The sequence below is a fragment of the Melanerpes formicivorus genome, unplaced genomic scaffold (genome assembly GCF_026170545.1).
Source record: "Melanerpes formicivorus ecotype bairdi unplaced genomic scaffold, bMelFor1.0.p_v2 SCAF_10, whole genome shotgun sequence".
Classification (NCBI taxonomy): domain Eukaryota; kingdom Metazoa; phylum Chordata; class Aves; order Piciformes; family Picidae; genus Melanerpes; species Melanerpes formicivorus.
The window spans coordinates 14,182,656-14,208,545 of NW_027142362.1; the positions used below are offsets into that span (position 1 = coordinate 14,182,656).

Below are 25,890 nucleotides of genomic sequence, written 5' to 3' on the forward strand. Positions count from 1 at the left end.
GAGAAAAGTGTTAATGTTCAAGACACTCTCAAGGAAGCGGCTGCTTCTGCATCCTAATGGCATTGTACACGTACCACAGAACAGTATGTCACACTGAACAGTTTAAGTGATTTCCCTGTCTCTGCTAGCAGGACAATCCTTCCAAGGTCTAGTAAGTCACCAAAAAAACAGGAAATGGGAACATGACAGAAGATCCAGATACTTGCTAAAGGATTTGCCAGTACAGAACTAGATGAAAGAATATTTCAGAGACAACAGGGTCAGGATTCCCAGTACTGGGAATCAGCCTCACATCAGCCAGAACTGCAGTGTATCATGCACTCATTACACACCAACCACCACACCACACAGAACAGCCTCATGATTTAGCTCAGGGCTGCAACCTTCAATTCAGCAATTACATCAAACTTCCCAAACTCCAAATCCCTCCAACGCTATAGCAAATGGTGTGTTGTGCTACCATTGGATACTTACATCTCAATCTGGCAGCATTCCAAAAAGAGTATCAGATAATGTGAGCTGGCAGGTTGCTCTTTCACTCTTTTTATACCTGCAGTTGTATTAGGACAGGCTAACAAGGCATATATTAGAAGGGGTTAATTGGGAAATGGTCTGCTGCTGGCCCAGGAATATTGCCTGCTGCGTAGGCAGCACACACTGCTCTGAGATAAGGAACTGGCAGGAGGGAGTCTTGAAGGCCAGGCAGATTAGGAAAGCACATGAGGATTATTGAGAAAAACAACAGCTGGAACTTTAGTAAGGACCCCTGCCTGTGCTCCCCCAAACCTAGCAGATGCATGCGCTCTTATGTGAGCGGAGGTGGGGCTTGGCACCTCTCCCTGCACATTCTGGCCAAATGTGTGGCAACAGGGGCTGGGCCACAGTACAATAAAAGGGGAAACATCTCCCCAGGAGCTCAGGCAGCTGTGAGATGAAGGGCCCATACTGCCTCCATGGGGACACCTGTGAAGACTTATGCCTACCAGCCTCCAACCAGCACAGCTACCATGGGAAAAGCAGCAGCAGCTGGATGCCGGCTTCTATGCTTGCAGTGGGATCGGTACGTACATCATCACTGGGGATTAATAAAGGGACATACGGAATGCTTCGCTTGTTCGTGTGAGTGCCTTTCTCCATGGGTCTGGGGCGGCCAGACCCACTTTGGAATCCAACTAGAACACCAATTAAGGTGCAGGGCATTTAAACCATCAACAGATACAAGCCTTTTGCAATGCTACATTCTTCATCACAATTAACACAGAACCTCGTTCGCCACAAGCAGACACTACTTACTACAGGTGGTGGCAAAGAATATTTAACAAATATCAAACCAGCCTGTTTTTTAAATGAAACAGAATTTTATTTAACCACAAGAAATGGTAAGATGGTGACAGATTAACACAAATACCTGGGACAATCCAAGAATAAAGGCTGGCACAGGTACAATTCCCTACAAACTCCGTGATGTGATGTTACCATGAAGCTCTTCAAGTCGGCATACTGACAACGCACATTACTCACACGGTGAAAAAAGGTTGCAAAGAACATTGCATGAACAGAAGGCATTAGTGTTGTTTGCTGTTCTTCTTTAAACACTAGGACACTGAGCAGCTCATGGCTGAAATGGTTTAAATGCATAGGCCACAAACTGATACTCCTGTTACAGTTCATACGATTACAAAAGTCCAGTTGCATAACACAAGTCTAATTTTCCAGCAGAGAAATAAGTTTGCCGGAAATGATTCCACTACAAATGAGTTTCTATTTATATAAACTGTCTTAAAGTGTGCAGTAAACATTAAATACGCAGAACATTCAGTCTATTTACAGGTTCAGTGCACTTTAAATTCCTCAGTAAGAGGGTACTGAAACAACAATAAAAAAAAAGGAGCTTCGCTCACAAGATTAGACTTGTGATAACACAAGTGGCTTGACTTTACAAAAAACAAAACCACACACAGGCATCAAAGAAACTCACAGCAGAATATTCTTGTGATTTCTTGAATGTTTACCAAACCACCAGCAAAGTAAGGAATACTTCATTTTCCTTTACAAACAGTGCTTATCAGGCGAGAATCAGTAACACTGAAACATAACAAAGAATTTCCTTGCTAAGATTCAGCACAAAGGACAATCCATTTGTGCCAAGTCTGATCCATGTGCACAAGCTTGGATGTTTTTAAATGAAAATACTTGATCAGCTATAAATAATATTAAACAATAACAAAGTTTTCATTTAGCTTCTAAATAAACTAAGGCCGCTGGCTTTTCAAGACTGTGAGGTTATTTCAGGAAGGAAAAACAAAGGGACAAACTAGACACATTTATCATGTATGCTGCTCTGACTTACATCTCTTACACCTTACTGCAGTTCCTAGCCAGGCTCACACAATGCAGCCACATCTGTGCAAGTGAAACATCTGAACAGTCATACTGAGGCTATAAATAATTAGAAGTAAAAGTCAAGATTTCCTCCATGTCCAATGATTGTGGGCAGGCACATTGGCCAGATGAAATTGACAGGATTGACTGGAGAGCAATGAGGATGTCTACTAGGCAACTAGTCAACACATCCACAGCCAACTATTCCCAGCTCAGTGATCTCAAATCTTGCTTTTAGACATGCACAAATACTCAGTCACAGACCCCTAAGGAAAGGGAACGTGGCTGAAACATCAGACAGGAAGAACTGCAGACAGGAACTAACCTGACAGGCCTAAGATCGTTCCCCAGGAGGTGCTTCCATACAGTTTCACATGTCTGTCTCCTATCAAGAACCTATGTAGGTGTTACTATTTAAATGGTAAGTATCAAAGACCATGGGAAGCATGTTGCTCATGAAGATACTTTAACTGCGTTCAAAACACGCATTTGCTGCTACATACGTTACTTTATACAATCACCAGTAGGGTCTTGTTGCCAGCAGTGCTTAAAAATAGCTTTAGAAAAAACCACCCTAAAATCCAAGTAAAATCAGATGATCCTGTTATCTGATCAAGTCTGACCTCATAACGGAGATGGGTCGTCTTTAAACTTATATTTAAGTAGTTGATATAAGGAATAATTGTTGGCATCTATAAAAGCTGCATAAGAAAAATAAATACTTTCAGTCATTTACAACAAAATCAATATACATTTCACTGAAACAGGGAACAATAATGGATTACTTGTTAGTCACTGTACAGTCCTGAGCACGTTTTTGCAGGCATGTGTTAGGTCATCGCTCTGCGCCCACAAGTCCCCACGTCAAACACCAGCTGGAGAAAACATTTAATACTTCTGAGAAGCAGTTACCTTAATTTAGCTTTGGTAATTATCTGTGCAACTGTATATACTTATGATTGCCTTTTCACACACCAGATTAAGGCAGGCACTAGAGTTACTAGGATTCCTCCATCACCTTTTGACACTGATACAGCAAACCATCTGGAAGAGCAGAACAAGGCGATCTGAACCACAGAGCCAGCATCCCTGAGTGAGTGCGACAGTGCAGCAGACAGGGCACAGATGGAAGGAGCTGGCATGCCAGTATGCCCTCGTTACCTTAAAACAGAGGCCACAGAAAAAACAAAGTAACAATTGACAAATGACAAAAGCTATAGTATAGTCACCAAAAAAAAAATTACATCTTGCTCTCAACCTCCATTCTGCTGCTCTCTTCTACTCTTACCCCTACTCTAACATGCCATCAAAATCGTGCCTACTGCATGCAACCTCAGCTTCATATTTGCCTTGCAGCTATATTCCCATTTTTCTGTCCTGTTCAAAACTCTTCACAGTACAACAGTTTGGTTTCTCCTAAAATCTATTCTTTGTTGTACACTTACACCTTTATATCAATCTTCACATAGACCCCTGAGTAAGAGAAAAGTCCACACGACAATGCTCTTGTGCTTAATAATGCAGCTAAACATTCCCTGCTTTAAAACGTAAGATACCTGCTCCATGTTCTTATTCTGCTGGGACAAATGTAAGATTGCTTACAACCTTTCAGTACACTTTCACTCACCTATAATGTCAACTATGTGGAGTTTCAACTTTTGCTGCAGTGTATTCAGAGCTGCTGAGAAGGAATCTTCAGAAGATGACATTTTAATGTTTTGCTTCACATCGTTGGAAAGAGACAACCACAGCTTTCCAAAGTCTTCTGTAGTCATTGCCATTGGCCTACAAAGAAGTTCACCACATACCTTAGCAAAGTATTTCTTAGAGCAGATTTCATTTCATGAAAAAAATGCATCTGGCAGCAACTGGACAATACAGCAAGCAGTAAGTAAATACAGATGACTTTAAACAAACCCTTCCTCATCCCAGCTTAACATTCTTAAAAGCTTCTATTTCTTGCTTTTTATTTCTAAATGTATGGATGGCCTTGAAATATCTGGCCCTTGAAACAGACAAAACAAGTTCAATGAGTGGTGGACTCAATTATGGAAAGTGAGGTGCATTTCACTACAAAACAGAGAAGTCTACTGGAAAAAGAACATTTGCTTTTTCTCTCCTAAAATAAAAGTAATGTTCAAAATATGAATTCTCTTTTATTCTTCCCCTGCAAAAGTCATTAGCCTTTTCATGTAATGATTTGGTCTCTGTACCCAAATCACCTATTTCAGTTTGACATTTACATTCTACAGCATTTAAAAACTCTTCAGTTCTGCTAGTCTCCTCAAAAATGCATTCTGCAGCTCCAAGACACTTCTAACCTGCACCTGCTGTCAATATTCTCCCTGGATCTGTAATTACTTCTGGAACTTTACCCTTTTTTGTATGAGTGTATAAGTAATATTTTACTCTCTTTAACAGTCATCTCGACTAGATTAAATTTAGCTACTCAAGATGAAGCCTTACTTTTTCATAATCAGCACCCATATCAGTCAGCTCTTGTCTAATACCTGAGCACATGCATTTTTTAAAACTACAGCTTGTTTTGTTTACCTGATGAAGTCCAGCAGTGATAAAGGTATTGAAAATTCAAGGCGGGTTTCCATCTCTGACTGGCAGCTGACAGAGCCAGAAAGAATTCCCTGTGTACAGCATTTGTCCATCCGCACACATCTCTGGCATAGTTTCACACTTTGAGCTTCAATTACAGGAAACTGGTAGGTGGGACTCTCCAAAACCTGTATTATTTTTTAACAGGAGTATAGAATGTAATAATGTATACACTATGTATATACACACCCCCCAGTAATATTATACTATATATAATAATGAACTGTCAAATTGTGTAAATGGCTAAGATACAGCTATAAAACTCTGTCAAGTGGCTTTATGTCAATTGATTTTTCCTGGACTATTTTTTAGCTCACATGCAGGATAAATTAATCACTAACATCTAAAAGAGTTCTATGAGAATTAGAACACTGGAGAAGTTGATCTCTTTCTGCCAGCTAGCTTTTTCCCATCCACCCTCCTTCCCCCTGAACAATTGCTCAGAGAGACCAAGAACCTGAATTCTATATTTCAGCCCCAAAATAAAGTAATATATAGAGGGCAAACAACATTGAAACATACCCCAAGCTATGTGCTAAATGCAAGAAGTTGAGAAATCCTCCCTAATCATGAGGATGACTTTAAGATTACTCAGCAGTCCCTGGCCTCTCCAAACAAACTAGTAACACAGAATCAATCTGTGATAGTGGTCTGTGAGGAAACTGAATTACAAGGCAGTCTAGATATGAGATGCCCGCTTTCTATCAATGCCATGGTAGGTTTGACTCAAGCCAGAAATGGAAAGGAAAGAGACTTCATAAACCAATTATCAGTTCTTTAAGTCCATTCTAAAAGATATATTCTGCTGTATTCTCTTTAGAAAGTGGTAACTGGATGAGTGTCTCCAAGGTTTCATAATTCTGTGCTGCTTTCAGCAAAATCCATGGACAATCACATGCCAATAGGCAACTCCTAAAAAAAGCTTTCCAATTATTTAAGTGATTTTAAAATCAGAATGCCACATGCTTTTATCACCCCCAGTTAAATCCCTGATGTAAAAAAAATTACCAACTTGTCTCCACCCTCAAGTGGACACATGAGAACAAAAATCAAACAAGTGGTATCTTTATTTAAAAACCCAACCAACCAAAACCAGCGTGAAGTAATCTTACACAAATTATGTGACAGGAGAAACTGCATCAGACAAAGACAAATGAATGCACAAATAGTCACACTCAGACAAAAAAAAAATTACACAATGATTTCTTTGGCAACTTAGGCCACACCATCCTGAGCAGGACTGGCTAGGCTTACACTGAGTCTTAAAACACCACAGTGAAGCTGAATTTGGAACTGAAAATCATACATGCTTGTTCTAGAGGCAGGTGGTAGGAAATGAAACCAAGGTGAACTTAAGAAGCAAGCTGCTAACTTCTGTACCAAATGACAAGAAGTTTTGTACTGAGATTTCTATCACTACCCTTCATGATATGTGTAACAGCCACACCACAGGTTTCAAGGAAATGCTTTGGGTCTTAATGAAACACTGCACACTTAAATGCAAATGAAAAGCAAAAAAACTCCAAGTGGATTTGAAATATAATGGAAGTAAGGTTTCTTACCTGAAAGTGTTCTGTTTCCTCAAACACTAAGTTCACAGCATTAAATGCAGAAGTGGTTTTATTTGAAACAAAAACAGTGAGCAACAGAGAGTCATCTGTCCACACCTTACATAAATAGAGAGCTAAGGCTTCACTCTGACAAAGTTCCACGACTTCAGAATGAGCGAGCTCTTCTAGCTCTTCGGGTAGGCAAAGGACCAAGGGTATTTTACTGGCACTTTCACAGTGAGAACTTGGAGAAGGCTGAAAAATTTCAATATCACCATCAAACAAAGATGACTGTGACATCCTGCTATCTAAAAGTCCATCATCCAGCCCAGATGTTTTTAGTGACTGAGATGTTTCAAATGCTGTATTATCTTCTACAATATCTGAAGAGCACAGGGAGGCTTTCCTTAACTTTGTGTTTATGCTTCCCTCACAGTCTTCCATGTTAATAGGTACTGTGTCGAGTAAGGGACCAAAGTCAGAAGCAGCACTGTTTTGGAAGTCTGATACCTCCTCACTGCTTTGAGTTGCATTTATCTTTGATTTTCTTTTGAACTTCTGAGTAGCTGTGTCTGCTTTCCCCATCTGAAAAGGAAAAAACAACAACAAATGGGTGGGGAATTTTCTAGCAACTAGCTACATTGCCATTAACAGCATGAAACAGAGTGAGACAGGGCAAGTAATTACCAAGGGATCAATTCAGATGACAAATACAAATAAATTCCAAACATTTTAATGGATCCACTAACAGAGTTTTGTTGTATTTCTTATAGGGTATTGGATTATTCTTTAATTCAAGAATGACTCTAGCTTCTCTAAAACACAAACTAAAACCGCCCATTAAAATTAAGCACAGGTAAACATTTTCTGGTTAAACCAGCAGGAAATACCAATATTTGAGCTGGCTTATACAGCAATGCTAGTCCTAAAAAGATTACCTAATGGTGAACTCTTTAGTGTTCTGCACACTACCATAGATAAATAAAAAATGGTATCAACACAGGACATCAAACTCTAGCCTTACTGCCAAGTGCATGCCAACAGCTCTGCAAGGTTGAGTTAAGGAACAGTTGCTAGGGAAAACTGAGAATAAAATTTGAAATGCAACAAGTAAACAGAATATTTTCAGTTACTAAATCAGATTTGCATCACAGGTTGTTCCATCAAGTAATATCCAATCTATTTCGGGTTCTTCCAAAAGTGATTTTCAAGAGTTTTTACATTACTTCGGTGCCTCTGCCTCATTTGAATACAACACTAATTTGATCTCAAGTTGCATGTAAATATCTTTAACTCCAAAATAAGGCAACATGTAAACTTGAAACTCAAATTAAGTCTCAAAAAGAATCACTTACCAGACTGACACTAGCACTTGATCCTAGGCCAATAAACAAAGTCGATGCTAACTGTTGCTTCTCTTTGTCTTCCTCAGAAAGGCTGGCAACTTGATCCGATTGTGATACAGGAGGCTCACCCATTTGTCCTGCTAATAAGCTGCCACAAGAAACAGTTTGTGGCTCATCTTCTTTCCCTACTTTGCTTTCTTTCTTTGGAAGATAACCTTCTTTTCCCCACAGCTTGCGTACTCCTTCAAGTTTCAGGGTATTTGTCCTAAAGAGGCACACAAAGAGAGTAGGGTCAACCATACGAACATCATGCCCATAAAAACATGCCAAGACTCTAAACACCTTTTACAACTTTGATGCACAGAGTGAGGAATGGAATACACATGAACACTTGTGCATGAAGTTCTGTGCTAGTAGCACCATTTGCTACTTTTAAAACACCCTGCAAATGCAAACTTGAAGTCAGTCCTAAGTACAGAACTGCACTACATCAGCATTAGACTGTGCTTGACAACTCCATCCACAGTTACTTTCATAGTGTATCTGAATATTTTTTTTCCCAGTTAATACAACTGACATGGTAACTACCTTTATGTCCAGCAGAAAGTTTCTGGGAACCTCTAAGCATATTCAAATGATTCTGCTACTGATTCCTTAGAAAGTAACTTAAGTTAGTGACTTAAAAATAGAAGACACTTAGAAAGTATTTTTATTTCTCATGACAAGTGCTCAGGTACTCAGACACTCTGAAATCTAGCAGCAATTAATTCAACAGACACAGCCTAAATGCTGCAAGTCCTGCATCTAAAAAGCCTCACTTTAATTTCCTTACACAAATGGTTAAAGAATCTGGAAAGAGTTCCAAGGTTTCCTGTGTGCCAGAGTATAAATGAAATTAGTAATTTGTATGAAACTATGGATATGGAATTTATTTGTACAGCTCTAACACTTAAAGACTATCTTACACTGTGAATCTTAGTCTCACTTTTAGCTAAAAACAGTTTCATTAAAAGGCACATTATTGTAAGGCCATAAATTGAGTGTAGTCAAGGGAAAAAAAAGAAGCCAGAGAAACAAATACTTAAATCACGTAATCATCATGTAAACCTGTTCTAATTCTACTGCATTAACTATCACTAAATTTGGTGTTTGTGAAGAAAGCAGGAAAGCAGTTTAACAGCATTTGTTTTTTCCTAGTTATTTCAAAGAAGATGCCATCACAATCAGAAGTGTCCAAGTTCCACTGTATTCTCTTTTAGTTCCACATAATGAAGCAAGGTCCCCTGATACTGACAGGAACAGAAGCTTAGATGTACCTCATTTCAAACACAAATTAACTCACTCTTTATGCCCTGTCTCAGCACTGTTACCAGACGTATCAGAACCAAAAGATAAACCAGCAGGGGACTGCCTGCCAGTGACGCCAGCTGAGGACACGCTTGAAGCGAATGACAATCCATAAGGTTCAAAATTCAGAGCTGCAAGACAAACAAAATGAACATTGAGGCATTAAAAAAGCAGGAAAGAAATCTATTTTCTGAAAATAGATGGGCTGTACTGCTGCCCTTCTCAGGCTTCCCATTCAGGATCATATCCTCATTCAAAATGGATGTTTCTGTTCTCAGGTTATACAGAGAATTATCTAAGCCACTTACTCAATTAGTATTTGGTTTCATGCCGAAATGAAACAGAAATCACAACTTTACAGCTTATTGCTAAAAAAGGTCTGCCAATGCTTAGCATTTGTAGACGAAGTACTGTGTTGGATCTCAGTGAGCTGGCTTTCCCATTTATTCACAAGCCTAAGTAACATTTTGAGTCTACAACGTTATGTCTATATATATCACTGCTTTCCAAACACACTTGACACCTTCGGTGACAAATCACTAAGACTTGCAAATAACCATTCACAACTGTATCTCAGAAAAGCGGTATAGTCTGTCAAACTACACATGTAAGCAAAGACAATATTTATTGTACACATGAACTGTGCAGTCAAAACTCTTTTTTTGGGGAAACAAAAATTAATTGTGGATAATGCAGGGTACAAGATTCCTTTTACTAATTCCTCAACAGTAAAGGAAAGCATTAGAAAAGTTTTCCAACATCAGTGAACCTAAGTGTCTAAAAGAAATTCTTATGTGACAGGCGATAATAAAGTAAACAATATTTCCATGGCAAAGAAAAGTAAAAACAAAAAAATGCACTATAGGTAAAGTTTTGGGTTGTTTTCAGATAAATGAAAGCACACAGTGCTTTCTATCTGTGCCTACACTAGGTAAGAAATTCAAGATCTGTGTCATCAGCTAAGTTCATAGTATTTCCTACGACAGACTATAATCCCATAGTCAAAACTAAGTGCTTGGTATAGTGAGGTTAGGAACCCTTGGCTTTCACTTTAATAAACCCCATGAATTTCAAGTCTCACAGATCAGTAGAGGTCATAGTAAAACGTTCTCATGTGCAGAACAGCAGCTTATGACACAGGAAGAGCTACATACATTTAGACAGATGTGGAACTGCCTTGTGTCTGACAAGAGATATGTTAAAATTAAGAAAACATTACTTTAAAAACTAACTTTAACTGTACACTCTGATTGTTGATACTTATCAGGCAATTTACCAGCTACTTCATAAATGCAGCAAATTAACAGTCACCTTTTTCCTGAGAAAGTTTTTCCTGTTGTCTCTGGTGATGAGGTTTATACGGTGCTGCACCACAAGCAAGTCCCTCAGCCACAAAACCATCCAGAAAAGATAAGGAAGCATCTACCTACACAGAATTAATGAAAATGGGAAAGCAGTGAAAACATTTTCTGTACATCAGCCTGATGCTACCAGAAAAATACTGTCTTATCAGTAAATCAGGATGTTCTGTCTGACATCTCCCAGTAAAGTTCCTGCATATAGAGAAATTGTTAAGCAAGTATGTTGAAACAGACTTTGTTAAAAAGTAGTTTTGTTAAAAGCTACTCCATCTTGATAATTAAACATCATGGTTCATTATCTTTTAGTGTAGAACATTATGGTTCATCACATATGCCTGAAAAGGTCTATTTCTGAACACTCACTTTAAGCAGACAAGACTGGCAGCAGTGAGAATTGTTAATTGTCACTCATTTTAAAAACACTTTTCTTTCAGCATATTCAACCTCCTGAACTACAGAGCTTCATGAAGCACAGACATCACGGCTGTCTTACCACTATGTCATTGCAACTGGCATCAAATGGAAGTAAGCTTTTCATCAGTGCTTTGTCTTCACACAGATGCTTCAATTCAAAGGCATACTGTCTCATGCAGGTATCTAGAGAGCTGCTGAATTCTTGGATTAGTTTGTCAACTGTCATTGAACTAGATGTATGTGATGCTAACTTGGTGACTGCAGCCATTAGCCACACTTTAGTTTCAGAAGTAACATATGTTTTCTTCAGCAGACTGTGTAGCTTTGTCAAAATAACTTCTGGATCAACATCTGTAACAAGGCTGGAATATTCCCCCAACACCTGTTCACAAGGAACAGAAAATATGCATTAAGTCACACACAGAATTGCATTTAGTTTTGAAATTAGATTGTAGTCCTAAATAACACCATAGCAAAAATCCACCTCACATGCAAGAAACTAGCATCAAAGGATGTCTAAGTTACATCTTTACCCTTTGGGGATTTAAATGTCAAAGGCTTGAAATTATCTTTGTGCTTACCTCAGTAGACTCCAACTTTTAGCTTCTTAAAAAGCAAATAGCTGTATCAAAAAAGACAGCTAAACATATCAATTTGGCCCTTACAAAATATAATTTGCTCATAATGCAGCCTCTTCTTTGGGTGGAAGCTTAAGCTTACTCAGGTACCAGACAATACTAGCAGACCACTTGGCAGTCACCTGCGAGGCTAAAAATGCATTTCATAATCATATCTGGCCCAACTCTGACAAAGATAAAGATGCTCTCAGAAGGTGGTCAGAGGCATGTGGCCGCTAAGCCATTACAATAGTCACATGCCTTATAGGGAGCAACTCAGCTTTTCCACAAACTATGACAACCTAAGTGGTCCTCAGGCATCAAAAGAGATTGCTAGGATTAGGTTTCAGCATATTATCTTGACTTCCAGTAAAACCAGAGCATTTGATTTAGTAAAAACACCACCACGTTTGACAGTTCCCTTTTACCTGTGTATTCAGTATTTAACTGCATCTGTGCATTCAATTTTGACCACGTGTGCCTTACCCAACTCATAACTTGAAGGAACTTCTGTGGATACAATGCATCTTCCTCTTTAAGTAACGCTAAGTAAGACTGCACTGCATAGATCCGTAGCTGATTATCTTCTTTTCCATCATCAAATCCTAGACAGAAAGCAAAACACAGTTTGCCTGAAATGCAAGTAACACCTCCCATCAAATATTTGAAAGTGCATGTTAAGAAAAAAACAAAACACAACACCCAGGCAATTAAGGAACACATCTAAGTCTTCAGAGCATTCAGGGAGCTACTCACCTTCAGCCAACAACCTCAGAAAGTTGTTTGGGATATCAGGATGCACAACGTCACCTCCAACTGAAAACACTGCATTCATTGTTTGGATGAACCACTCATTGTCAGGGGCATATGTGTCCTCATGTTAAGGAATGAAGTACTAAGGCATACCTTTTCTTTCCTTTTTAGTGTGTCTCCTAAGAAAACCAATTTTCCACAGATAAGCTACCCAGACTGCTCTCCCCAACACCTGGGGGTCTGAAGGTCAAATATCAGCTCAACCTAACTGAAGAGGAACTATTCCTGATCTCTTTTATAAAGTGTTTCCTGTAAACACAACACATTATCACACAGGAATACATACAGAAAAATCAGGCAATGGAAAGTCTAACAGCAATGTCCACCATATGCCAAGCCCCTAATCACAACCCTTGTGTTTGGCATAGTTAAACAATCTTTTCTTTATTTGTGTGAAAGTGTGGTGTTATTCTCAAAATCCATACACCAGCAAAGAGATCTCTGACAAGAAGATCACTCCCACAATTACAGACCAGCACTGAGCCATCTCTCATGGTACAGTGGTGTAAGACTAAAAAGTTTTAATTTAAAAACACAAGTTTTTAATACTAAAATCCAAAGCCAAAATAAAGTAGTTTGAGTACCACTACTTTCTCTCAGTGAAACACAGGAAATGTTGTGGGCATTTTTGTATGCATTTTGTTTTGTGTATTTTTTTGGCATTTGAGAGACTGGGAAGCACAGTTGTAACACTTTCAAAAGATCATAAAAGATGCTTTGAAAGGAACAAATGCTATATTTGCCTGAGCTCTTGACTCCAAAGCTTCAGAAAAATAGAAGGTTATTTCCCAGCTAATTCAGGGGGGAAAAAAAAAGGATATTTCTCAGCCAGCTCTGCTATTTTGCCAGCTAAGTTGATGATAGCATATTCTTCTTTGCTTTCTTTTAAGTAGTCAAGCATTTTCTGAACTATGACAATTACATTCTGTCCATTTGTAATTCTATAGAGAAGCTCTAAAGTCTGAAAGAGAATGAAAAAAAAAACCATATATATAATTGGGTTTGATGACTGAAAAAAGGAAGCAGGAAATCAGAAACATTTTAGTATGATGCCAAATTGAGCAACTGTCTTTTGGCAAGTCTTAAATGAAACAAAACTGCTTATCTACCCGGCTTGTCACATTGTTTTCAAGTGCATTCTCAGTAACTGAGACAGCCTTTTACACTACTCATTTTGCAGCACTCATCTTAAAATTTATTAACTTTGTGATATTTTAAAAAATTCACTGACCTCCCTTTTAATAATAGGATCTGGATGGTCCAGACATTCAATTATTGTCATCTGGTGCTGAAGTGCTAGATTAGGATCCTGCTGGATAACATAGGTCAAAGCCTTTAAACCTAGAATAGAAGTGATCTGCAATGATGCAAGAGTACATATGCTGCTATGACCAAACTGAAAACATCTTCAAGAAATCAGGGAGCCTTACCTAAGTATTTCAAATTAATTTTGGGTGACAAAACAAATTTTCCAATGCACTTGGCAGCCTTTTCAAGTAGTTCAGATTTGGGATAGATGGTATAAATTGTCTGGACACATTCAAATAAGATGGCTGTGAGGAAGGGGAAGAGACTTGTAATTAATGTGTATTAAATACTTCTATAATGTTAACAAACAAGCTACCTCATTGACTCTATCAAGGAACTGCAGTGTTGTCCCACCCTCACTCAATTTAACTGCACAGTACCTACTGCCATAAAAAATACCAAGATGAAAGACCATCTTCTTTAGTACATACATATTTTTCATTAGCCTTTGTCATCATGCATACAACTTCCTGTCCTTAAAGTTCTTCCAGCCTTGAAGTCTCCTATAGCTGCTCAAGAGACTGGGCTAGGACAGTCTCTATAAAGCCAACAGGCAACTATAAAGGATTTGAGACATAATATTTTTCAATAATTCATCTGATTTCTTTGCTGCTACCAACAGCCAAAATCATCTCAAGAACATTCCTATTTTTAAAACAAACAAACAAAAAAGAAAACCAACCAACCAAAAACCCCAATTCTGATTGTTGTTTGAGAAAAAGCCAAAAGTAAACTGAACAATACACAAGAAGCAATTAATCCCCTGTGGCAGCCATTTGGGCAAAGTTTCAGACCAATTTGTTTTCACTGGGTTAACTGGCATTTAAAATCATGATGCAGATTTCAGCTGTTCTTGAAATTCAGTCTCTAAATGAACTGATAAATGATTACCTGCTACTCTTCTTAAGCATAACAAAATTAAATCTGAGAAAGGCTAGGATATTAACAACTTAAAACAAATTCAGTGTTTAGCTCTTAGCAACTGCAAGTGTAAATTGCTTTTACACAAAGGCATCACAACACCCAATGTCTTTTCTTGCCTAAAAGAAGAGAAGCAGTAAACAGAATGCATTCAATGTCTGACAGTTGCTTCCTCATACACTAAAAAAAGAATACTTCCCCAAAGCTCCCCTTTTTTAGTGGAAGAGAATTTTACACAATGCTTTAAAAAATACATATCAAGTAAGAATTAGACCTCTAGAGCTCTGGGCCATGTTCTTTCTAACAGTAAAATAACAGGAGGTTTAGGGTTTTATCATAGTGAAACCGCTCTTAATGTAGAGTTCTAGTTCTAGTACATCAGATCTGGGTGTTTGGGGAAGAATTAAGAGCTAGGGAGGAGAAAAAAAGAAAACTCCAAATAAATAGTTCAAATATATTTTTTTAAGGAAAGAAATGTCCCTTCCAACCCTGAATGATACTATGATACTATAAATGGACAGTCCAATTATTCCTTTTGCTTTTTTCTAGTAGCAGATAGAGCTTTCTCTACTGAGAAGACAATGACATGTACCAATGACATTTCCATAGCCTTCTACTATGGTCTAGAAATTTGGAATGTGTGCCCAAAACATCTCCTGAGAGGAATCACCATCACTGAACTCTGGAGGTGTCACGTTTATTAACTGTACCGAGAGGAAAAGATCTACACAGCTGTAGAAATAATGATGCTGTCACTCTTGCACACTTTTTATTGCCTCTCTCAGGGCAGTGAAGAGAAGATGTAAGCACTTCTCATTAGGAGAGCTGGAGCACCAGGATTTTCCTTTTATAATTTATTTCAACTTCAGCAATATTCAGTAAGAGCTTTCTTGAAGAAGCTGGCAATGCAAACATTGTGTAAAGGCTTCTGAATCAAGATGAATTCCCAGTAAGCAAAAGTGGTTTACTGCAATAATAAAAACCTGCACTGTACAGCAATTGTTTTACAATTTACTAATTGGAGACCACAGAATACAGTTGCTGTTTGTTAAGAATGTAATTAGATTTTTCAGAAGTACTGCATAAATATTTTAGCACAATCAACTACTCACATTTTCATTGTTTCCAAATACTGATAATTACATAAAATAACTTCACCCACCATATGTAATATTATGATTTATCTCTGCTCTTCTTAAAGATTCATCTAGAACATCATACATCAATTCACTTGTCCTATTTAACAAGATAAAATATTCAACATTATTTGCAGCACTAGCAAGTACATTGTCTTATTTTACCAAACACCTCTAACAGTAGCATTGAAATCTCAAACACCAATTATTCCTTTCTACATTTGCTTTAATGTGCAAGAGCTCCATAACACGTTTCTAAATGGCATTTCACAAGATGTTGCAGCTTCCTAAAGAAAAAAACCCACCACTTCCTTCACTGCTTCTAAGAAAAACAAAGTATCAACAGGAAAAGGATGACTAGGTCCTGTCAAAATGATGCCACTTTCTAAGATATCTTTACTCTGGACTTTCACAGTTGTTTTGTGACCTAGTAATGGAAGTCCCAGAAAAAATTTCTCAAGCATATTCCACAACAATCCATTGTTTAGCCAATCTAAGAAATTCACTTTGCATGCTAAAAAGTGTCTGCTCATTGTATTGGTTAATAACAAATATTAAAAGGAACTCAACAGTGAAATCCTCTTACATATATATATATATTAAAAAAATTAAAAGGGCAAAAAAAGCAAACAAACTAAGCCAACCCAATTAAAAAACCTGGGAAGCTGTGTGAGGTGCAGGCAATAACTATACTCTTTTGTATTAAGCTTTAAAATATTAATTACAGAGAAAGATTTGTTTACCTTGGATCATCTTTTCCTAACAGCCCCAGTATTCTTAGAAGCTGAATCTGTAGCCATGGTGCTGGCACACTGTGATAGTTGAAGTCAACGGGAAGCTTTCCTCCCACTACCTGCTTTAGGATTGTTACAAAGCTCCCAGTCAAGTCCTTGTATGCAGATGAGCTCTCCTACATAATGAGAGGAATTCAAATATTTTGATAAAGTATGTCAAAGTACAAATAATCCACAACTTCAGCAATATCAAAATACCTACACTGGTAATTTCTTTAAATCAAACCTCTTCCCTCATCCCTCAACACCTCTAAACTCTCTACTTTAAACCAATGCTCTTTTCTAACACATTCGCCAAGGGAGTGAAGGCAAGTGAAGTTGAAGGCAACAGTAAAACAACAAACAAAAAATCAATTTACAACCAAATTGCAGCAAACCCTTTAGTACACTATAGACTCAGATCCTTTAACTAAGGATGGCAATGATGCTGAGAACTTGGCTCATGCAATGAATTATTCTGTACACCCAAAAGGAGAGCTGGCACAAGGATAACACAGATACCTAGGGTCACACAGATTAACTTGTCTAACAGTAACATTTTCTTTCTGCAAAGCTTCTGTATGGTACACAATGTACTTAAAATAAAACCACTTAAATTTCAAAATTGCTCCCAAGTTCAGTTGTGCCTCTCATTCGTTGCCTACCTTAATCATTTGAAGATAAATATGCAAAGAAGCAGCCATGACTCCAGCATCCCTGTCACATAAGGCTTTCCGGAACTTATCGTGGATATGCTGAACTTGGTTAGGAGCAATGAGATAGAATTTATATAAAGCCTGAACAGCTTTTCTTCGGATAATTTCCCTGAAGAGAAACGAAATTTACACAAAATAAATATGCTGCTTGTGTATTTGAAGTACTTAAGAAACTTTGCACTTGTTGTATCTGCAGAGCAGTGAATCTATGTGGCCAGCCATCAGAACATCACCATATGAAGACAGATGAGAACTCATGCTTTACAGATTTGATGAATAACTTTGCAAATTCCACCTAGGTGAGGAAGTAACAAAGCAAACTTAAAAGTGTAGTAGAGCTTGATGTTGGCTTGATGACTCAAAAGAATGGCCACCAAATAAACAATGCAATTGGCCACTGATAAGCTGTTGTGGTCACATGTGCAGCTCCAAAAAAATACCTGTCTAGAAGCTGCTGAGTCACTTGACTCTACAGTTCCCTTTGTAATCAATACAACACTTATAATTTCTAGTATCTCATACAAAGGTTAGCATTAAGTAAATTAAGAATCAAAGAATTCAAGGGTATTGATACCTGCAGGCACAATTTTATCAACAAAATTTCTATAAAGAGCTTTATTGAAAAAATGTAACAGTGAAGTACTTGAAAGATTCTAATCTGGTTTTCCACTTACTCTACAAATACATCTTCATCCATGTATTTGTTGAAAGGACTCCAGAAGCTGTATCAGATTACACTTACTTATAAAAACTGGTTATGAAAAAATGAATACCTATCCAACACTTCATCAAGACTGCAAATAAATGAGACCAGAATCCAAGAGAAAAACTAGGAGAGGAGCAGATTTTTTGGAGGTGCTGACTAGAAAGATCAGCTCAGAGAAGAAACACCAGTTTAACAAAAGACATTTAATCATACATGGCAACTTGAAGTTCTGTAAATTAATACATACTTAGAATGCTGGAGCTTATCTTCTATTAGGGGAAGAACAGCTGGAATCATCTCCCGTGGAAAGATCTGGCTCACAACGGTTAATGCCATGCACACCTCTACTAGATTAGTGCTCTGTAAGTCCTGTTAAAATCATTGAAAGTATACAATATTTTTTTATTTAGACTTTTAAATTCTGCACAGACCTACCCCAAATCTTTCACAAGCAGGCTGGATCCAGCCCATCTACACAGCCCAACTGCATTAAGTATCACACTGGCAGCCATTCTGTTGTCATCTGCTTATCTGTGAGAAGTGTCAGCTCTCACTGAGCTAATCGGGTTCTCCTCCTCTCTTATACAGGAAGAAGGAACAAGCAGCTCCTCACATTCATGTTATAGAACTACATTCATATTTTAAACATGTACAAGACTAACACATAGAACTACAGTCAGTGTTTATTTACTGAAATAGTCTGAATGATTGTAAAACTACGCTGAGTCCCCAGTTGGATTAATGGGATAGAATACAATAGAATAAACCAGGTTGGAAAAGACCTTAGAGATCATCAAGTCCAACCTATCAGAATGAGGCACTTCTCACAGCATTCAGCAGTATTCTCTCTAGTGCCTCTGATCTAACCAAAAAAAATTTAAAAAAGGAAAAAAAGAGCAAGCTCAATAATACTGCTGATTACATAGCTGCACACTAAAATAAAACATTACCTACTCCCTAAGAAGTAAATGGAAACTACATGAAATATTGTACAAAAGAAAGAATAAAAATTCACTCTGTCCCAAATGCAATTAAAAGTAGCAGATCCAGCTCATTTTAACGTGAAGCCAAAAAAAGGCCAGAGGAATACATGAAATACAAGACTAGGATTATCTTTTCAAAACAAATGAAACTTGAGATCTCCAAGTGACATCATTATTGGGCTCCGGCCATTTGTCCCAGATAGATTTTCATCCTTCTTTTGGTTTAGTTCTCTGTGGACTCTCATTTTTCACTTCTTTCTATATCTTTACTAGGTTTTCAAGGATTATAAAACAGTTTTTAAACACAACAACAAAAATAAGTATCACTTTCAGTATATAATTTATGTGACTTTGGCCCACTGTAACACAAAAGTAATCATTACACAGAAGAGTTACAATAAGCCACAACTGTTCCACATAAGAGGCAGTAATACTAAAGATGACTCCTATGAAATATTATTTGATAACACATTTTTAGTGTCATTTGAAAGCGTATTTTCTATCAAAATTATTAAAAGGAATGAAAGAAGCTAATAGATACTTGCTGTCAGCTAAAAGGGAAAGTTTACACTGAAATATATATGCATGGCTCCTCCTGGAGTTGAGTGTGGCACATTGTATGAAGGAAATGTTATAGTATATCTCCTTTGGAAAAAAAGTAAAATACATCTTCAGCAGCAGGAACACCAAGATTAAACTAAAAAGCCAGGAAAAGCTATTTCCAATCTTCACTGCTAACCAAAGATAGAGCAACTTTAAAAGAGCAAGACAGAACGCTGTGTGACACAAAACTGAAAGAATTGGTCCCAGTTTACCTCCAAACCTCCAAAAACACTGTACCTTCACAACTGTGTTCACAAGTAGAAGTAGCAGTTCATGATTTTCATGTAGAAATAAAGAAACTGCCAAGTAACCTACAAAAGAAAGCAGTCTCCATTACTAATTTCCAGCAATAATCAACTTTAAGATAGAAAACATAATAAGACTGTCTACAACACAGGAGTCAATTATAGCAACCCAACAAAAACTCCAATGTTGGGCAGGAGTTGCTCATGTTTTAAATATTGGGACTTTCTTTTATTTCCAAACAAATCAGCTATATTTCAGTTGCACCAAAGCTCAACAAAAGACAGCCAATTACTCATAAGCTGTGAGAAATAAGAAACATTACAGAACTGTTATAGCTAGAGATCAGCCAAGAGCACCAAGGGAAATCACCTTCTGGAAAATTACTATCTTCTCTGCACAGCAAAAACGTGTACTGCTTCTAGACTAAAACAACACAAGTGCACTTCCTTCTCTTTATTTGTTCAAAAAATAAAGTTCCTTTTCAAATAAATTTAATAATCAACTTGAAATATAGGAGAGTAAATTCACCATCCTATGGAAAAAACTCCCTTATTTCTCAGCAAGGAAGAAACCATTCCAGAAAAGAAACTCACCAGAAACATCTTTTCTTCAAGACCTCTTTTCCTTTTAAAATAAGGGATTTAAAGTTGGGGGTGGGGAAGGTGAGCCAAAACTCATGACAGTATTTGTATTTCAGAGATGGATCTTAAAAAAAAGGTCTTGGTTCATTCAGAGCTTGGGTATCTAACAGAAAAAGCTAGGCACAAAACTATATTGTCTGGGCTATTAGAGTGATCTGTCTACTTGTGAATCTATTAACTGAATGAGCTAAGAACATCTGCAAAAATATGGTTCATTCTCATTCACTGAGGCTCATACTGAGTAAGAGTAACCCACTTTGATTAGATCAACTGACAACAATTCCTTAAGAGAAACTTTAGTACACTGCATCAAGAACTGACAAGGTCATCCTCATCTGTCACATATAACTGCGCAACAACAACAAACCTCACAGACACTCTTTGTAAGATCCTTTCACCAAATCAAAGCTCAGGGGCATTCTGTGTCCAGAGAACACTAAACCACCTGCATTCACCAAAGGCTAGCCCTAGCATGGAGGGGTCTCAAATCAATTAATAAGAGGACACATTTGATTCTTGACACTTACAGAGGTCACAAAGTTTTCTTCAAAACAGCTTTGGTGAAGATAGAATTCCTTAATCCCTACCAGAGCACCTGTGCACTGGTTTTCATTACTTGGGGATAAAGTAACTTTAAATCATCACTTGTAATGCATTCTCTCAGAAACTCCAATACTCGAGTGGATGATCCAGGTGAAATTCAAACAAAGGATATCAAACAAGCATATCCCCGCAAGACATTGCCTTCCTTCTGTGTATGCAGACATAGTATTGCTTGGAGTTAAACCATTTTCTCTGCAAACAAGAAGAAATGTCTTCACTAGGCAGTTGAATCAGCAACTGCAAGGAAATTCTCCAAATGAGACAGGCTGACAGCTACTTCAAACTAAATCTAGTGGGGAGAAGTTAACAGCCACACTGGCAGGTAAGGAAATCACACAGGCATGAAATTTCAAAGTCTGAACTAGCCCTTCACATTTCCTCAGGCCTTATGCACCACTGCTATAAGGATCGTTCCATCTGCCTCATTTCCTACAACTGCTTCTAAACTGAAAAACAATAATAAATAAAACCCAAACCAAAACACTACAAGCATCAAACCAGAAAATATTTGTCTGACATTAACATCTTGTACTACAGCACTGGAAAAAGGAATCAGGTCCTGACAGAAAGTCATTTTCAGCTTGATGTGTTTTTTTAACACAATTTCTCACACATTTCTTGTTTACAGGTGCCACAATTCAAAACAACAAAGGAACAACTGGCAATTCAGAATAATTTCCCCCACCTTCTGTTCTACAAGCGGACACAGCACAGCTCACAAACTAGGGATTTGGTTATTGCTAAAGAGGAGTGAGAGCCTATGAAACAGGACCCAGAAAGTAAAATGCTTTCAGTATGCACAAGCTATAAATCCTAAGAAATTTTAAAAATACCATTTGGAACATTAAGGCTGGAGCAACATGGACATACCAACTCTTTTCTCCAAAAGATTTCCTTGTTGTGCAAGCTTGATTGCGTGGATATATCCAAAGGAAGACTCATACCCCAGCATTTCACAGTAGATGAGTCTCACCATACATTCTTTCATTAGTCTCTGAAAAATCAAAATTCAAATTACTGAGAATTTTAAGCTATCTTCTATACTCTTCTGCACTGCTCTAATGAAGTAGATTTTATCTGATAGAAACACATGTGCATTCACACGCTTTTTAGAATCTTGTCATTTTCCCTTTGCTGTGAAGCTCTTCAGCAAACCAGTATCAGTTCTTAACTATAGTGCAGAACTCTCCATACACTACCCTTAAAGATGTTACCTTGTTTTAATCAGCATGCATCTACTACTGCAGACTAATTACACATAACAAAGAACATGAATTATTATGCATTAACCAACTCAAACCAGAAAGCATCAACTCAGTGTGCAGCGTCCTATAGAGCACAAATTCATTACAGGAACAATGTCACCCTGCAAAGAATCTAGCTATTTTTGTATGCATTATGTCCAAACTGGAAAACAGCCACCTCTGGGCACCATGTTGTTACCATTTGTTCACACCAAACAGAATCACAGCATCCTCACTAGTGTAACTGTGCTGCAGAACCACAAACATTGATAGGTTTTAATGCTGATGATTAAACATCTGTATCAATCCTAACTTCTACACTCCACCTGGCAAAGAATTAGAGCACTGCTTTTCTTCACCTCTGGTCTGCTGTTCCCACAGCCAGTAATGACTAACAGAACTTACAAGTGTTGTGGTAGGGGCTGAAACTGTTGCTTTCAAACTGGTGAGCTCCTGCTGGATTAGTTTTTCTTCTTCCTAGAAAAATTAAACTTTTACTAGCAAATAAATTTTTAAGCAATATATGAAACTTTTTTTTTTTAAATGGTCTTTTTAACAGTACTACCAAGTCTTCTCAAACCCAGTATATACCTCATTTGTAGTACTCTCACCAGGCTGCTTGTTTCAAACATTGCAGGCAATACTTTATGGACATGTTTTCCCATACCATGCCCCCACAGAACCACATTACCCAGCAAAGAATATCACAGAATCACAGACTGGTATGGGTTGGAAGGGACCTCTGGGGATCATCTAGTCCAAGCCCCATGCTAAAGCAGATTCACCTCGAGCAGGCTGCATGTCCAGGCAGGTTTTGAATCTCTTCACAAGAGACTCCACCACCTCTGTGGGCAGCCTGCTCCAGTGTTCTGTCATCCTCAAAGGAAAGTTTTTACTTCTGTTTAGGTGCAACTTCCTGGGTTCTACTTTGTGCCTGTTGCCCCTTGTCCTATCACTGGGCACCACTGAAGAGAGACTGATTCCATCGTCTTGACACCTGCCCTGTAGATATTGATCAACACTGAAAAGAGCCCCTCTCACTCTGCTCTTCTCCAGGCAAAACAGCCTTTCCTCATCACCTGCTCATCTTCCTCTTGTATTGGACTCTCTCCAGTAGATCCCTCTCTTGGAACTAGAAAGCCCAGAACTGAACACGGTACTACCCCGCACTAGGGCAAAGCAGAGGAGAAGTTCCCTCCACCTGCTGGTCACACTCTTCTTCATGCACACCAGGTAACCGCACTGTATCCCAGCCACTGCGTCCTGGGCCCACAGCACAACCACCGCCCGCACTTCAGCGGCCCGCAGAGCCCCGCTGCACCGTGCCGGCACCTCACCGAGGCCGCGCGGCGGGAAGGGGAAGGAGTAAGGACCGGACCCCACCCGCTTGGACGCGGCGGGAGAACCAGAACACCCGGTATGGCCTGCCCCGGGGGTCGTCCGCAGACCGTACATGCTTGGAAGTGAGCGCCGTGATGCTCCGGATGAGGCTCCCGAGCCGGGAGGTGGCGGAAGCCCTGCCAGGGCCCCCAGCGCCCCTCAGCCCGACGCCCAGGTCGTGCTGCCCCAGCAGCCCGGGCAGCACGCTCAGCGTCCGCTCCACTACGTCGCTCATGGTGGCTCTCGCCGCCGTCGCCCGGAAGGGAAGAGCCCGGCCGGGCCACAACCCCCGCCGGCCTCAGCGCGCACTTCCGGGGCGCAGCCGCCCGGCAGCAGGCGGTGCTACCCCGGCGCTGGGGCGGGACGGGAGGAGCTCGCAGGCCGCGGACAGAGGGAGCCAGGCGCCAGAGGGCGCTCTGATGGCGCCGCACCGGGAGGAGGGACCGGGAGGAGGGGGCGAGAGGCGGGGAGCGGGAGGCGTTCCCGCAGTGCGCGGCCCTGCCCGCGCGCCACTGCCGCCTTCTGCTCTCCGCCTTCTGCTCTCCGCTTTGTGGCGGCCGACATGGCCCAGGTCGCACCGGCAGCCATCCGCTGGCAGCTGAGACGGAAGATGGAGCTGAAACAGACTTTTGAGAGGGTCAGGCGAGCGCTGGGTCACGGCGAGGGCTACCCGGCCTCCTGGGCTGGTGCCCGCCGTCACTGATCCCTCGAGATACGTGCAGATCCCCGCCCAGAGAGTCGTGCGCGGCCGAGGACTGCAGGATCAGAAGCATCCTGACTGCTTTCACAGGCATGTTAGGGGTTGGAAGGCACCTCCAGAGATCATCGAGTCCAACCCCCTGCCAAAGCAAGATCACCTAGGGCAGGCCCCACAATAACGCTTCCAGGCGGGTTTTGAAAGTCCCCAGAGGGAACTCCACAACCTCTCTGGGCAGCCTGTGCCAGTCAGCAGTAGCTCTTTTGTAAATCAGAATCACAAAACAAAGACATTCAAAGGTGGTTTTCGAAAAACCAGTGTGAAACATTCTTCAAGTGTGGGTGGGAATGTCTAGAGCCTGGTCTGGGCAGAGAGGGTCCTAGAGGAGCTGTTCCTGAGGCAATTCTCCCTCTCTGGGCAGGTGGCAGGATTTGGTGTCCTGTAAAAATTTTTACCACGGACTTCCTCTGCATTCACTGCTTCTGTAAATGAAACAAAGGACGTTTCACACGTGAAAAGTGTGGATTTATAAGGTTAAAGATTACCATCTTTTTCTGCCTCGCTAGACAATATTTTTTGACATTTTCTAATACTGTGCCTTCCAATTTAAGGTTCGGTTTACGTCACCATAGCTGAACAGGAGTAGTCACAGAACCTAAATGAACAGAATCTGTTTTACATTTGGTACCCAGAGAAGTGATTTCAATTAAGAGTAAAGCTCCTTTGTTAGTCAGGTGCAGGACATATCCTAGCTTTGCTCTGAAGCACTGTGACATGCCTTCTGGTTTATATGTGGCTGTTGCAGGAGGTTGTGGCTGAGACGGAACTGAGGGCACACTGGCAGCACAATGAACCGAGCACATGAAACCTAAAGCATTGTATGATAAGTTCATCTAACACAGCCATGTTTACCCAATCTGCTAGGATATGCCTTTACAAAATTATGTAATTAAATCTTCAGCTAATTGCAACAAGATATGTTCAGATAGTTTTTACTGTCTTTTTTATCAGAATTGTTTTTCTCTTTTTCCTGTGAACAAGGACAAAGCATAATGCCACTTAAATAGGTGAGTCAACTGTCTCAACAAAAACAGCATACTAAAATAATACTGTATCTATGGAGGTTTGGATCATAGTATCATAGTATCATTCAGGGTTGGAAGGGACCACAAGGATCATCTAGTTCCAACCCCCCTGCCATGGGCAGGGACACCCCATACTAGACCAGGCTGGACAGAACCTCATCCAGCCTGCTCTTAAACACCTCCAGGGACGGGGCCTCGACCACCTCCCTGGACAACCCATTGCAGGGCTTCACCACTCTCATGGTGAAGAACCTCCTCCTCACATCTAGCCTGAATCTCCCCACCTCCAGCTTCATTCCATTCCCCCTAGTCCTATCACTACCTGAGATCCTGAGAAGTCCTTCCCCAGCCTTCCTGTAGGCCCCCTTCAGATACTGGAAGGCCACAATTAGGTCACCTCGGAGCCTT

At 39.7% G+C, this 25,890-nt stretch overlaps 1 protein-coding gene across 4 annotated transcripts; it reads right to left on the reverse strand.

Annotated features, from left to right (window-relative positions):
- Window positions 1-1,357: 1,357 nt before the first annotated feature.
- AP4E1 (adaptor related protein complex 4 subunit epsilon 1) lies at window positions 1,358-23,982 on the reverse strand. Of its 4 annotated transcripts, XM_068143821.1 has the most exons (21): window positions 23,774-23,982; window positions 22,726-22,797; window positions 21,947-22,070; window positions 19,824-19,897; window positions 18,248-18,369; window positions 17,244-17,403; window positions 16,549-16,715; window positions 15,832-15,905; window positions 13,871-13,993; window positions 13,672-13,781; window positions 13,258-13,401; window positions 12,384-12,492; window positions 12,114-12,232; window positions 11,090-11,392; window positions 10,547-10,661; window positions 9,231-9,366; window positions 7,898-8,153; window positions 6,555-7,127; window positions 4,936-5,120; window positions 4,010-4,167; window positions 1,358-3,543 (listed from the first exon to the last, which is right to left on the reverse strand). In XM_068143821.1, the coding sequence occupies exons 1-21, from the start codon at window positions 23,933-23,935 to the stop codon at window positions 3,383-3,385; spliced, it is 3,447 nt and encodes a 1,148-aa protein (XP_067999922.1). In that variant the 5' UTR covers window positions 23,936-23,982; the 3' UTR covers window positions 1,358-3,382. The 4 variants fall into 4 exon arrangements, with proteins under 4 accessions (XP_067999922.1, XP_067999923.1, XP_067999924.1 ...); XM_068143822.1 differs by lacking the exons at window positions 22,726-22,797; window positions 23,774-23,982 and adding an exon at window positions 21,001-21,268 and having other exon boundaries at window positions 21,947-22,024; XM_068143823.1 differs by lacking the exons at window positions 22,726-22,797; window positions 23,774-23,982 and adding an exon at window positions 21,001-21,268 and having other exon boundaries at window positions 19,799-19,897; window positions 21,947-22,024.
- Window positions 23,983-25,890: the final 1,908 nt, after the last annotated feature.